At 39.0% G+C, this 14,104-nt stretch overlaps 1 protein-coding gene across 4 annotated transcripts in view; it reads right to left on the reverse strand.

Annotated features, from left to right (window-relative positions):
- PXDNL (peroxidasin like) overlaps positions 1-14,104 on the reverse strand; it is a 420,511-nt gene that overhangs the window by 112,610 nt on the left and 293,797 nt on the right. For all 4 annotated transcript variants that reach the window (XM_043601047.1, XM_043601046.1, XM_043601048.1 and 1 more), the window contains 3 exons: positions 12,610-12,779; positions 9,610-9,727; positions 1,810-1,979 (listed from right to left, as the gene is read on the reverse strand). In XM_043601047.1, coding sequence (XP_043456982.1) covers positions 1,810-1,979; positions 9,610-9,727; positions 12,610-12,779 — 458 coding nt within the window. The remainder of the gene's footprint in view (positions 1-1,809; positions 1,980-9,609; positions 9,728-12,609; positions 12,780-14,104) is intronic.

Raw genomic sequence — 14,104 nt, forward strand, 5'->3', positions numbered from 1 at the left:
TGGGGAACAACATGGTCAAGGCAGGCTGAAGTCTTTAAGAAGGAGAGGACCTTAGAAAAGGATCAGGAGAAAGCAGTGCCCAGAAATCAAAGTAGGAATACTCCCGTGCGCAGAGTCAGGCTTGACCTAGAGGGCAAAGTGGATGATGCTTTGGAAAGAGCTAGTGGGTGTGGTGATGAGAAAGTACCGAAGAACTCCGTAGGGAATTCCCGAATCCAGTCAATCTGTGACTCAAATGCCTCAATTCTGCTGGAGTAACTCTTAGTTCAGTGGCGTTTTCTCTACTCCCTCTGTCACTGCCCCATCCAACGTCACTGCTCTCCTCGGCGTCATCGCCACAGCCTGCCCGCCCCCTCACCTTACTCTGTCCTCCTGCTTGTTCTCCGAACCGCAGCCTGGACGACCATTTTAAAAGAGAAATCTAATTTTGGTCACACTTTGAGTACAGTAATGAATGATTCAGCCCTGCCTTACGGCCCCCCAAATCTCAAAGGATCCCCAACTCTGCATCTGTACCCTCGAGGCAACCAGTCTTGAATGTGCCCTGCTCTGTCTACCTTTACTGCCCCTTCCACTACGATGAGGTTTCAGTCCTCTTTATCTGGCTGCTTCGTACTTCTTGCCTTCAGCTTCTAGGTCCCGGGTCCCGGGAAATCCTTTCTTGAACGAACACAGATCTCCAAGTCGGCTCCAAGGGCCCTTCCTCTGACAGGGCTGTGTGGCGGCCCACTCTAGAGGGCCGGTTATCAAATTTGGGGAATCTTTCAAGCTGCTTGTGAAGCATAGCCATTGTTAAAAAATCAAGTGACACAAACTGACAACTAAATAAACCTCCTGAACGTCAAAGATCAATTCTGACGTTTACCACTTCTCATTGTTTCACATTTTGCTATTATCTGGAGTTTTGAGATGGTCTACATCTGCATCTGCAGGGTAGAAATGCTATGCAGTAGCATTTCTACTGCATCTCTTCTCAACTCCGAATTCCCATTTCCACTGTGCATCTCTTCCCAACTCCGAATTCATCGGTGTCTCGTCAGTCGTCGGCAAATGTTGCACCTCAGGGCTGCTCCCTCGCCCCCAGAGCCAGCGTTTACACATTTGCCAGCGCACAACGAACTCTCCTTTATCCTCCTATCCCCTTTCCTTACCTGTCATAAAACCTGCCATCTTGTTGAATTATGGCTAATCGCCTAATCTATCACCTAATAGACTATCGACTCGGTAAGGGCTGAGGAAACAGTGTCACTCTTTCCATCAGCTCTCTCAAAATGATATTACTACAAATTTGTCACAGTCACTGTGGCTGGTTTACACGGGCCACTGACTTTAGGGCAAAGCAAAGCTCCTGGAAAGTTAAAGGAGCATAGGCTGTCAACCACAGAATCTTCAACAGCAAGCTCAGTAGGCATTCAGTAAATATTTGGTGGGTAATTAATTACGAATGAATAACTGAACGTTTGTTAGAAAGGATGATAGCCCTGCCTAGGTACCACTGAGTCCCTCTGTCTGAGGAGGGCGGGTCGTCTTCTGAGGAGGCCGGATAGGTCATCAAAAGGAGAACAGCAGTCTTGGCACAGCACCTGTGGTGACTACGAGAGAAGAGAACGGAGGCAGGAAATTTAAAAAAAAAACTTGAAGAGAAAAAAACAATTTCTGTAAAAGACCAGAAAGTGATAGAAAATGGCAATAGTTTCCCTTTTAAGCAGTCCATCCTTTAAAGAAGCAACATAAGTCGTTTTCTAGTGCAAATAACTGATGGAGAACTGAGGCATTTACCCCAAGTTCCCTCAGGAAGAAAAGCCATACCTGGAGGACTGGAGTATCTGAGCATGGCTTTCTGGGTCTTGACTTCCCCGGCTGAGTTTCTGGCCACGCACTGATATTCACCTTGGTCCGACTCACGGGTGTTTCGGATCATGAGTGTCCCATCGTCAAACAAGTTAAGTCGAGTATCATCTTCCAAATCCAATGAATGGCTGGAAACGCATGTTGTACACATGTTATTTAACCCCAATCATGTCTCAAACACTTAACAAGACTGAACATATAGGAACTTATAAATATGGCTCGTGCATATCGACATGTTAACTTCTAAAATTATCTTAATAATCCAGAACATTTTAGTTTAAATCCTAGTTGTCCCTTCCCATTTCTGAGACTGTATCCTAAACACAGGTTTCAAGTCAAGACATGATAGATAGAAAGGAAGGAGGTTTAAATGTCCTGCTTTCCAAGGCAGCATGACTTTAATTTTTTTTTAACTTTTTTTTTAACGTTTATTTATTTTTGAGACAGGGAGAGACAGAGCATGAACAGGGGAAGAGCAGAGAGAGAGGGAGACACAGAATCTGAAACAGGCTCCAGGCTCTGAGCCGTCAGCACAGAGCCCGACGCGGGGCTCGAACTCACGGACCGTGAGATCATGACCTGAGCCGAAGTCGGACGCCCAACCGACCAAGCCACCCAGGCACCCCTTTAATTTTTTTGTTAATGTTTATTCATCTTTGAGAGACAGAGAGAGACAGAGCATGAGCGGGGAAGAGAGAGGGAGACACAGAATTCAAAGCAGGCTCCAGGCTCTGAGCTGTCAGCACAGAGACCGACGTGGGGCTTGAACTCACCAACTGAGAGATCTTGACCCGAGCCGAAGTCGGACGCTCAACCGACTGAGCCACCCAGGTTCCCCTAAAGCAGCATGAATTTAAACACTAAAGCCATCTATCCAAATGAAAGATAGTTCTGCACATTGTTATACCTCTGAATTCCCATTAAAAAAATCATCAGACGATCATATGTAAGTTTTGCACCCTTTTTCTGTGAGTCATTCAGAATGCGTTCACATTTCGTGAAGGAGTAGGAAAATATTCATTGAAGACAACCTAGCTAAAGCCAAGGACAGTTACACGACATGGCATTAAAGAAGCACAACCCATTTACCCAGTTGTTGGATGTTAGGCCTTCTTAACAGAACTGGACCATTTTGGGGATACCAGAAAAATGGCATTTATCCATCCAAATGGAAGATCCATTGAGTACATAGTGAAGGCTATCATCCAGAAGGTTCAGACATCAATAATATGTTTTTGGGGGGTTATCTCTAGCACTAAATGCAAAGCTACTGACACATAAACATATGTTGGAAGTTTGTACAGAACGTTTTTGTCGTACCAGGGTACTTTTCTCTTTTTTAAAATACTCAGTGATCTTGTCTGAGGAGGAATAGATATTTGTATGAGTCTGCTTAGTACTATAAATTTATTAAACATAAAATGCTCCCCCAACACACACATTCATCACTCAATAAGCTCAATTAAACACTTAGTCTACATCATCCATCAATAACACCCTTTTGAGAGGAAGAAGTCCATTGAGGGGATCTCATTTCTCTTTTTAATTTGTTTTACAAAGCCAACAGCTTCCAAGTTTGTCTACTCATTTAAATATGTGCCATCACTGAAGGATAATAACTCATCTTATTTTCATATATGTAAAAACTAAAGCATGTTCAATTAAAGAGATGGAGAAATCATCCTTATTCAGCAATTTCTGTCAAAGAGGATAAGGAGGCACACAATGGCCATATTTCACATCCGTTTTTTTAGAGTGGAGCAGAGAAGACAGGACACACAGATGCAATCTGCTCTTCTTCACCTGCTGAAAAGCCTAATTTTAAGAAAAACTACCAGTTACTAGGGCACCTGGGTGGTTCAGTCGGTTAAGCATCTGATGCTTGGTTTTGGCTCTTGATCTCACAGTTCGTGAGTCTGAGCCCTACACTGGGCTCTGCACTGACAGTGTGGAGCCTGCTTGGGATTCTTTCTCTCCCTTTCTTTTTGCCTCTCCTGCATTATCTCTCTCTCTCAAATTAAACAGGGGCACCTGGGTGGCTCAGTCGGTTAAACATCCAACTTCAGCTCAGGTCATGATCTCGCGGTTCGGGAGTTTGAGCCCGGCGCTGGGCTCTGTGCCCACAGCTCGGAGCCTGGAGCCTGCTTCGGATTCTGTGTCTCCCTCTGTCTCTGCCTCTCCCCCGCTTGCACTCTGTCCCTCTTTCTCAAAAATAAACGTTAAAAAGAAGAATTTTTAAAAACAAAATAAATAAACTTAAAAAATTAAAAAGAAAAAAAAAAGAAAAGAAAAACTACCAGTTAGTAAGAACTTCAAGTTGCTATTTTTGAAGAGATTCGCTTTAGGAAAAACAATAGTGCTTCTGAACGGTCAGTCATGCAAGGCATAGGCAAGGGAACTAGATGACGGACATTCCTGTAAGTATAAACAGCTACTCAGTGTCAGTAACCTGCAATGAACATCAGAAAGCACGTTTTCTTTAAGTGCCCACATTCAAAAGTCTCATTTAGTATTAAACTAATGATTCTAAACACAATTCTAAAATCATCTAACCTTAACCCAATGAAGACCTACTTGCAAAAGGGGGGCCTGGGTGGCTCTGTCAGTTATGCATCCGGCTCTTGATTTCAGGTCACGTTGTGATCTCATGGTTCGTGAGACTGAGCCCCGCATCAGGCTCTGCACTGGCAGCTCAAAGCCTGCTTGGGACTTTCTCTCTCCCTCTCTCTGACCCTTCCCCACTCACACATGCTCTCTTTCTCAAAATAAATTAAAAACAAACAAACAAACAAAAAGACTACTTGCAAAGGAACATGCCAGCAATAATGGAACTGCATCTTTTCCAAAGATGATTTAGTTTCTTTAAAATTTGTTCTTGGAGGGGCGCCTGGGTGGCTCGGTTGGTTAAGCGACCGACTTCGACTCAGGTCCTGATCTCGCAGTGTGTGAGTTTGAGCCCCGCGTCGGGCTCTGTGCCGACAGCTCAGAGCCTGGAGCCTACTTCAGATTCTATGTCTTCCCCTCTCTCTACCCCTCCCCTGCTCACACTCTGGGTCTCTCTGTCTCTCAATAATAAATAAACATTAACAAAATTTTTTAAAAATTTGTTCTTGGAGCTTCCACGCTGGTAAACACGTAGATATTTGGGGAGCATCACACTCAGAAAGCACAGAAGGTCTGCACCCCTTCCCACGTACTTTGCCCCCTCCATCTGGCTGCTCCTGAGTTGTATCCTTTTATAAGAAACTATAATTTAACCCTTCCCAGATCCTTGGAGCGATATGACAGACATAGTCTCCTCCTTCATGGAGGTAGAGTCTCATAAAATGACAGGCTAGTAACAACATAGCGTCTGCCTCAGCCTCTATGTGACGGAGAATTGGGACAAAAGGAAATGGAGGAGGAAGAGGAGGGGAAAAATAGTTGTACACCCACATTACACACAGAGAAATAAAGCAAATGTGGCAAGAAAAACTCGTTCTAAAACTGAATCCCAAAATATCAAAAGTTACCAAGTGTGTATATGGTATCTGTCTTCTGGCTAGACAATGCAACAGAGTTCAGCAATTTTTACTCTTTAAAATGGTATAAAACCAAAAAAATTAAACCCACAAAAACCAAATGGTATAAAACCAAAAAAATTAAACCCAGCACATCAAACCCATGCATTTACAACGCACCAATCCCTTTCCCTGGTTATTTCTCTGTTTGCTGATAAAAATTGTTTGCTCACGAATCATGCTGTTCCTTCAAAAATTCAAAGCAGGTCTTCGTGTCTCAATATATGTATCACATTGCCAACTTGGTGCAAACCAAGTAGCAATCATATGTAAAACCACAAAGGTGCGCACAAGTAGAATGCTCTTAGATTTTTGTTTTCCTTGCAAATGTGCCGACAAACAGGTTTGATTTATTAAAGGCAATTCATTGCAATAAGCATTTACAAAGTGCTTTCTCTGTGGCTAGGTACCAGAAATAGAAAGATAAGTAAGTTACCATGCATGCCCACAAATTTAAATTATCTTCAAAAGCATGGCTGGTTTAGAAACCTCTTTAGTCACGTGACTATCTCGCTCAACATCTTCCAGTGGCACTCCAAGATTATAAAGGAAAAGCCAAAGTCATCAGCCTTCCAGTTACTCTTCATATTTTTCTATTACTTTCACAAGCAAAACCTTCATCCCAACAAATATGATGCACCCTCTTTCCTGAATCCTATCACAGCGAGTTCCATCCTGTGCCTTTACTCCTTCTTCCAGCTGAAACGGTCTCCCTCCTCTTTGAATTCAATCAATCATTTATCAAAAAATTATTTTGATTGGTATTTCTAGGTACTGGTAATCACTTTACTCTCCTCCTGAGAAGCCTAAAGAATCTCCCAAACTTACATCAAAAATGCTTCTTATATCCAAGTGAATTGCTGCTCTTATCACCGTGATCTAATGATATGCAATTACTAATCATATGCAATTATCTTTTTTTCTTGAAATTTATTTTGGTTGATATTAATATTGACATAGCACCTTTATTTTGACTAACACAACGTTGCTGTTATATGTTCACCCATGTAACACCTCCCAGGATCATGTTTTAGATAAACATAAATAGCACACAGCTGAATTTTTCAATCCAATCTTACCATGTCTTTCAAAAGGCTATTTAATCTGTACATGTATTGTTTTTACTAATGTATTTAAACTTATTTCTAATGAGATATTTTGTTCATTTTCTCTTTCCTCTGCCTTGCCTTTGTCTTAATTCTATCTCTCCCTGCCTTTTGTCGACTGGTCCAGTTTTCTTTAATCACTCTTTCCTTTCTTTAAGCATGAATAGTTGTATTTCTTCATGTTTCTTAGCATTTTACCATAATTTTTACCAGGTCTTCCTGACTTCTCTAAATCCAAAGTTAATATCATTCTACACCTCAAAAATGAGACATGGAAATGATTTAATTATGTCCTCTCTCCTTACAATATTTTTATTCGTATCATCTAACATTTTACTTCTCTCTTACTTTATTTATTTATTTTTTTTATTTTTTTTTTCAACGTTTATTTATTTTTGGGACAGAGAGAGACAGAGCATGAACGGGGGAGGGGCAGAGAGAGAGGGAGACACAGAATCGGAAACAGGCTCCAGGCTCCGAGCCATCAGCCCAGAGCCTGACGCGGGGCTCGAACTCACGGACCGCGAGATCGTGACCTGGCTGAAGCCGGACGCTTAACCGACTGCGCCACCCAGGCGCCCCACTTCTCTCTTACTTTAAAGTTGGCCAATACTTTAACAATCTCAATTTATTCATATTTATCAACATGTTTAAAAATACATTGCTTTTGGGGCGCCTGCGTGGCGCAGTCGGTTGAGCGTCCGACTTCGGCTCGGCTCATGATCTCACGCATCCTGAGTTTGAGCCCCGCATTGGGCTCTGTGCCCACGGCTCAGAGCCTGGAGCCTGCTTCAGATTCTGGGTCTCCCTCTCTCTCTGCCCTCTCCCGCTCATGCTGTCTCTCTGTCTCTCAAAAATAAATGAACATTAAAAAAAAGTGAAAAAAAATACATTGCTTTTTACTTTTACTTCTTGCATATCACATCTCTCTAACTTGTATTACTTTTAGCAAATATCCCCAATTAAGGCTCAACTCTTTGCAAATGTCATCATTTTACTCGTCAGATAATTTCGCTGAATATAAAACAGAAGGAAACTAGATTTTCTCTTCTTCAACCATTTCAATATATGCGATTGCCTTCTAGCCATGTACAGTTAACTGTCAGTGTAATCGCTATGCATTTGAAGGCAATCTGAAAATTATCTTGGAATGAAAGGTTTTATCTCTTTCAACTTTCTGATCATAACGCGCCAGGTATAGATTTCTTTTTTAAGCCCTGGGTGGGAATCAGTACAGTTCTTATTCTGAAATCTCATGATTTTTTTCATTTATGAAAGAGTCCTCATTATTACTTCTCTAAACATTGACTCCAGCTCATTATTTCTAACCTATCTTTCTGGAACTCCTACTGGATATGTCCTGGGCCTTTGAATTATAGTCTGTGTTTCTTAACCATCCAGAAAGCTAATTTACTCCAACAAACGTACCTTCTAATTCTCTAATTCTACCTTTGCTCGTGTCTAATCAGTTCTTAACACACTGCTCTATGGACCCTAAAGTCAGGATAGAGGACTCTAGGGGGAGGAAAAAAGAGAGTGTTAAGGAAGGGACACCTAGGTAGCTTCTAATGAATTGGCTTTTTTTTTCTTAGCTTGGTTTATGTTAAATAGATGTTTGTTTCAAATGATCTGCTCTACTAGACTTTAAGTTTCATGCACTTTCAGTCTATATGTTATCTTTCTATTTAAAAAAAATACTCAACGACAAACAATGGGTGAGTTAAGATTTGGTGATATTAAATATTGCTTGGTAACAGCTCTTCCCTTTCACCTCTACTTTTTTTCTATGCAAAATGGTTAATACGGTAACAGAAATTTCTGCCTATACTTTACCTTTCCTTCATTTTATTCCTTCTTTTTCCATTTCTCTGTTTCCTTTTAAATGCATCTTAGTTTCTTTAGTCACGATATTTAAAACCCTTATGCCATACATTCCATCAAGCAGCAGGATTTCACTTGTCCCTTTCTAAATACTATTTCGGTGCCTTTATAACCTTGAAAACATAATGACTGAATTTAAACTGTAAGAAGGCAGAGCAAGCAGTCTGAAGACATGACAAGCAGCAATTTCTATTTCTCAAGTACCCTTGAACAATCTCCAGATGGAAATAAATTGAAGTCTTCTATCAGTTGAAGTCTTTCTCCTGGGCCAGATTCCAAATTTAATAGTGTTCATAATTGCCTTCTTTCCAAGCTATTTTTAACCTACACTTATTAGTTTTCTGCAAGAATTAAAAACACATTTTACAAACATGTCTGGGTTTCTTACTAAAATTACAAATTCAAATTATATACAGAAAAGACACAAACTATTTTAATATCAGAATATTTTGTGAAGAAAAGCATAAAAATACAGTGTTGATTATACACACGACAGAAAATAGTGAGATTTTGTGCAAGCCTGGGAAGGACACGTGTGAGGCATGCTAGGTACCAATAATGTAATTAATGAAAATATAATTATCCAAGTCCTGTGACTGAATTGTATCAAACATGTAGTTCATTCTATGTGTCTATTTCATATCACTTTCCCACTCATTCTTTAGACGTTTATTTTAATTTTTTAAGTTTGTTATTGCTATTTAATTTTATATTCAGACTTTTAGATTGATACATACCACGTTTTATCAAATAGTGCAATGAGAATAAAAGAAATAACTAGTATTTTAAATAATCTTGTATATCCTTTATTGCCAATTCACTTACATCACGTTATACCGATTTATTGTGTGAAATTTGCAACACCAAATGTAAAATGTCAGTTTGCAACTAAAATAATTAAGATGAGGTTACATCTAATTATGTTCAGATTTTAAAACATGCTAGTTTATTATTATCCCACTACTTCCTTCTAGAAATAATACAAAATCCCTTTAGTCAATTTCACAATCATTAATGTCTAGAAATATAAATTTTAAAAAGCCTCCAGATAATTTGGACAAGTCAAAGGATGAATGCTAAAAGACATTTTTGTCTCTAAGAAATTCTGATAATTTGGGAAATTTCATCTCTAGATAAACTAGTTGAAACAAGATAAATGGGTTAATGAAATTGGAAAGAGAATACAACACACATCCATGCTTAATATTTACTTGTTGTGTATCCAAGTAATCTTCGGTTTGGGGTTTCCTTCCGCTCGGCAAGTGAAGTAGACAGTATTCCCCGATGTTACCTCCACATCCTGGGGCTCAAAAGTAATTCGGGGACTCTCTGTGACAAAAGAATTATTGGTGTATTTTTAAAGACACAAAATTGTAGTATCCTAAGATTGAGAATATTTAATATCCATCTACATTAAAGTTTTACAGATTGTCTTGCAGTTACCCAGTAATATGCCAGTTTAGACATTAGACATATATTTAACAAAACTTCAGAAATTTGAAAGATTCGGTGCATAAAGGAATCTCTAATGAAGTAAATGAAATAAATTTCCCTGTGCTTTTATTTCTAGTAGTTCAATACAACCATATTTATGGAAGAAGTTTGATTTTATGGGTCGATATCTCAAGCCAAGTACTTCAATCGAGCTTGAAATTTGTAGGCAGCCTTCCTAGACAATTAGCCATCTAACGTCCACTTTATACAATTTATAAGAATTTGTATGTCTAGACCTCAAACCTGGCTGAGCAAAATTCCTTATTAATATAAACGAATGTTTCCCTTCTCAAGTAATAATTAGAGGTAAAACACGGAAACATTTAAATTATTTTAATAAGAAAGTAGATTGATTTTTAATGAATCAAATAAGATTATTGAAGTTAAATTATGAGAGAAAAATGTTAGACAGGGAATTTCACTTTTCTATGGCAAACTTAACAAATTTTTCTAAACCTTTCTAAATGATAAAACTCTTCTTTTCATAAGTACATGATTTGAGACTGTCAGTCCTTAACAAATAACCAGATCTAATATGTCTGAAGAATGTTATACAGGTCCCAATCTTAACCACTTTATCAAAAGTCCATATGATCAACACTTGGCCTTACCCTTTTTGGAAAAGTAGTTTGATTCATCTATATATTTATGAAAAAAAAAATTCAACATTACAGTATGTCAGGCCCAATGCTAAGACCAGTAATGAAACAGTGATCAAAACAAAATTTCTGTAATCATAGGCTTATCATTTCACTGAAACAACTGAAATTAAACAAACACAAAAATGTATAATAATATATTGTGATAAGTGCTAAGAAAAATAAATGGTGATTTGATAGATAGACTATAAAAAGGGACTTGACTCAGTGTGCGTGTGATAGGGAGAAGGTGGGTGGAAAGCGAGATTAAACAAAGCCTTTCTAAGTAATTCATATTTAAGAAGAGGGCTATTATAAGGAGACGTGCAAGACGAATACCGTAGACAGAGTAAAAAGCATGCAGACAGCCCTTGAATTGGAAAAAAGCTTAAGAACTTTTAGGAACTTCAAGACCATCGTGACGGGTAAACCTCACTGAGCAAACGGACAGGAAGACTGGATCAAGGATACAGAGAGGAGCCAGAGGATACAACATCCAGGAAGTGTGGCCTTGTTCAGGATTTCGTGTTTCATTTTCAGGTGGGGGCAGCTATAAAAGAGCCAGAGCAAAAAGGACTATATCATCAGATAGGTATTTTAAAAGATCTCCCCAAGTATAATAGATTGGAGAGGGAGGAAAATGAAAGCCAGGACACCAGTTAACATGTACCGTATTCCAGGCAAACTGGACCACAACATAAACTTGAAGTTGGGAGTAAAGATGGAAAGTATGGACCAATTTGCGATTTATTTGGAAATAAAGACCAAGTTACATTTCTTCTCAATCTGGATGGAGTTAAATCATATTGATATAATTTTCCAAATAACCTGCTCAGAGAAGTTAAAAAAAACTTGGCCTCCGGTGAACGGGACTTTAGAAAGAAAATGTCTGCTGTAAGCTCTCACGTGACTAAATCTCCAAGGAGTCCGATTATCACACACATGCACACGTATGTATGTACATTCAGCTATTCATATTTAAAGCTATATATAGGGGCGCCTGGGTGGCGCACTCAGTTAAGCGTCCGACTTCAGCCAGGTCACGATCTCGCAGTCCGGGAGTTCGAGCCCCGCGTCAGGCTCTGGGCTGATGGCTCGGAGCCTGGAGCCTGTTTCCGATTCTGTGTCTCCCTCTCTCTCTGCCCCTCCCCCGTTCATGCTCTGTCTCTCTCTGTCCCCCAAAAAAATAAATAAACGTTGAAAAAAAATTTTTAATAAAAAAAATAAATAAAAAAAATAAAGCTGTATATAAATATAGATTAGATAGATACATAGGTAGGTATTATCTTATTTATAGTAAAAGCTTGAGGTGAGAACCAAATAATATTCTAAGAAGCTGTACTTGGATCTTCAAGTAAAGGCTGATAGCCTTATTAAAGCTGCCAGAATATGAGCTATGTTTATCAAATCCAAAGTTTTCATTAATATTGTGAATTTCATTAATGTGAATTTCATTAATAACTATTTGATCTAAAGTGGAAAAAACCGCAATTATTTATTTATTTTTTTGTTTTTTAGAAAGTTTTACATTTACTTATTTTTGAGAGAGACAGAGCACAGGTGGGGGAGGGGCAGAAAGAGACAGAGAATCCAAAGCAGGCTCTAGGCTCCGAGCTGTCAACACGGAGCCCGAGGCGGGGCTCGAACTCACAAACCGTGAGATCATGACCTGAGCTGAAGTCGGTGCTCAACCGACTGAGCCACCCAGGCACCCCTGAAAAACCTCAATTATTAATCATTAGCGGCACTAAGTGATGCTGAGGAATAAGTGGAAACTTTAATGCCGGTCACAGTGTCCTGTGACCTTGTTGAAAAACAGTTTTCCTCAATATTTGAGGAAATTTGAAAGTTGGATTAAATGATCCTCAAGGACTTTCCCAGCTCTGTTTATGATGATAAAAACTCCCTTAGGTGAAAATGCAGATAATGAAACAGAAATTGACCATACTTTTAACTAAACCTCTTAATAGCATCTTTTGATATTATGCTCTTTTAAATGCAACATTGTATTAACAAATCTTTATAGAAAAGGCAAACAAAAGACAACTCCGTGTTCCATGCACAGAGAAAATTACGTACCACAGTTGAACTCCTCCACGGTTACGGAAGCAATGGAGCGTCCCTGGAGCCTTCTGGGATATTGACATGTAGCAGCAGCCTGAGTTTGGCCATTTCGGGCATAGCCTTGCATAAGTTCCCCCAGCCACATTAAGTCACAGTCACAAACTAGGGCATTGGAATCCAGACGCCTAGGCATACAGGCAAGAATGACAACTGTTGAGTGACTATTAATGTTGTTTGCATCTTCTGAATTAAAATCTTTAACTGCCTCCAATTTACCTCCTTAGTCACATTTTTGACTCCAGGATTCGTTGGTACCTATCAACAGACTACAACACACGCTTACCTGTAAGCTGACCTTAATAACTACAGGATCAAATGAATGCTTACTTGTCTTAGAGAAGGCTCAGAGTTGAAACTATACATAGTGAAATGTTACAGATCTTTTAAATGTTAAGAACAGAGAATTTATACTTGGTAGTATACTTTTTTTTTTTTTTAACTTTTTCACAGAGGTTACTTACAAGAAAGAGTAGAGGCTTTATTACCCAAACGAGGCCAAAAACGCGCTGTGTCTGATTTGGGCAGCTGCCTCAGGTGACTGGCTCTTTTCTCTTGCAAACCACCTTGACGTCAGTATGGATAGGCCTGTGTTCTCTTGTGTCTTCAATTTTCCCAAAGGACAGAGGCAGGACTTCTTAAAATTTCTTTGTGTGTGTGCGTTAAAAGGCCTGGCTATCACTGGAAATGATGCCACCTTACAAAGGTCCGCATCTGGGAGTGTCTCTGGCAGACCGGATGGGTAGGCCCTTCACATTTTTTTTGTGGTATTTCCTAATCTAGGCCCACAAGTTGCTCACTTTCGCTAAGTTTTACTACGTTTTCCAAATCCCTTCCAGCGCGTTTTTTTTCCTCATGAAATAAAATGGATAGATAACCAAAGAGATTGATGGTGTGTACCTCCATTCTTGCCAAAAGATGTGTAGCAAAAGGGTACACAAAGTGATAAATGATCTCTTTCATCCATCCGAAGGGTGAAAGGGCAGCATTAGTTAAATGAAATCCGCAAGTCTGTCTGTAGCGGTAACGAGGTCACACTCTGCCCAAGGGAATTCAAGGGATGAAATGATAATATGAATATATTTATGATGGGGATGTTATGTTGTCCAAATTTTATTGTCATAAGTAATGCTTTATGTGATTTTTAAGAATTTTAAAATGCTATATTTTTTAGTATATTGTACAAAGGACATTGTATAAAGGACATTTAATATATTGTATAAAGGACATTGTATAAAATGTCCTTTAAAATCATTTGGGAAACAAAGGAATTTAAAGGATCAATTTGCATATAAAATTAAAAATCACCTAGCTATTTTAACTTAGGAATCTGTATTAGTAGCAAGTTCCTGGGAATAGTAAGCTAAAAGTAAAAAAAAAAAAAAAAAAAAAATCATGTTCTTCTCTAGATTTGGAATTTATAATTCGAGAAAATTGTACATTTTTTAATAAA

This window comes from Prionailurus bengalensis, chromosome F2, assembly GCF_016509475.1.
Source record: "Prionailurus bengalensis isolate Pbe53 chromosome F2, Fcat_Pben_1.1_paternal_pri, whole genome shotgun sequence".
Taxonomy (NCBI): domain Eukaryota; kingdom Metazoa; phylum Chordata; class Mammalia; order Carnivora; family Felidae; genus Prionailurus; species Prionailurus bengalensis.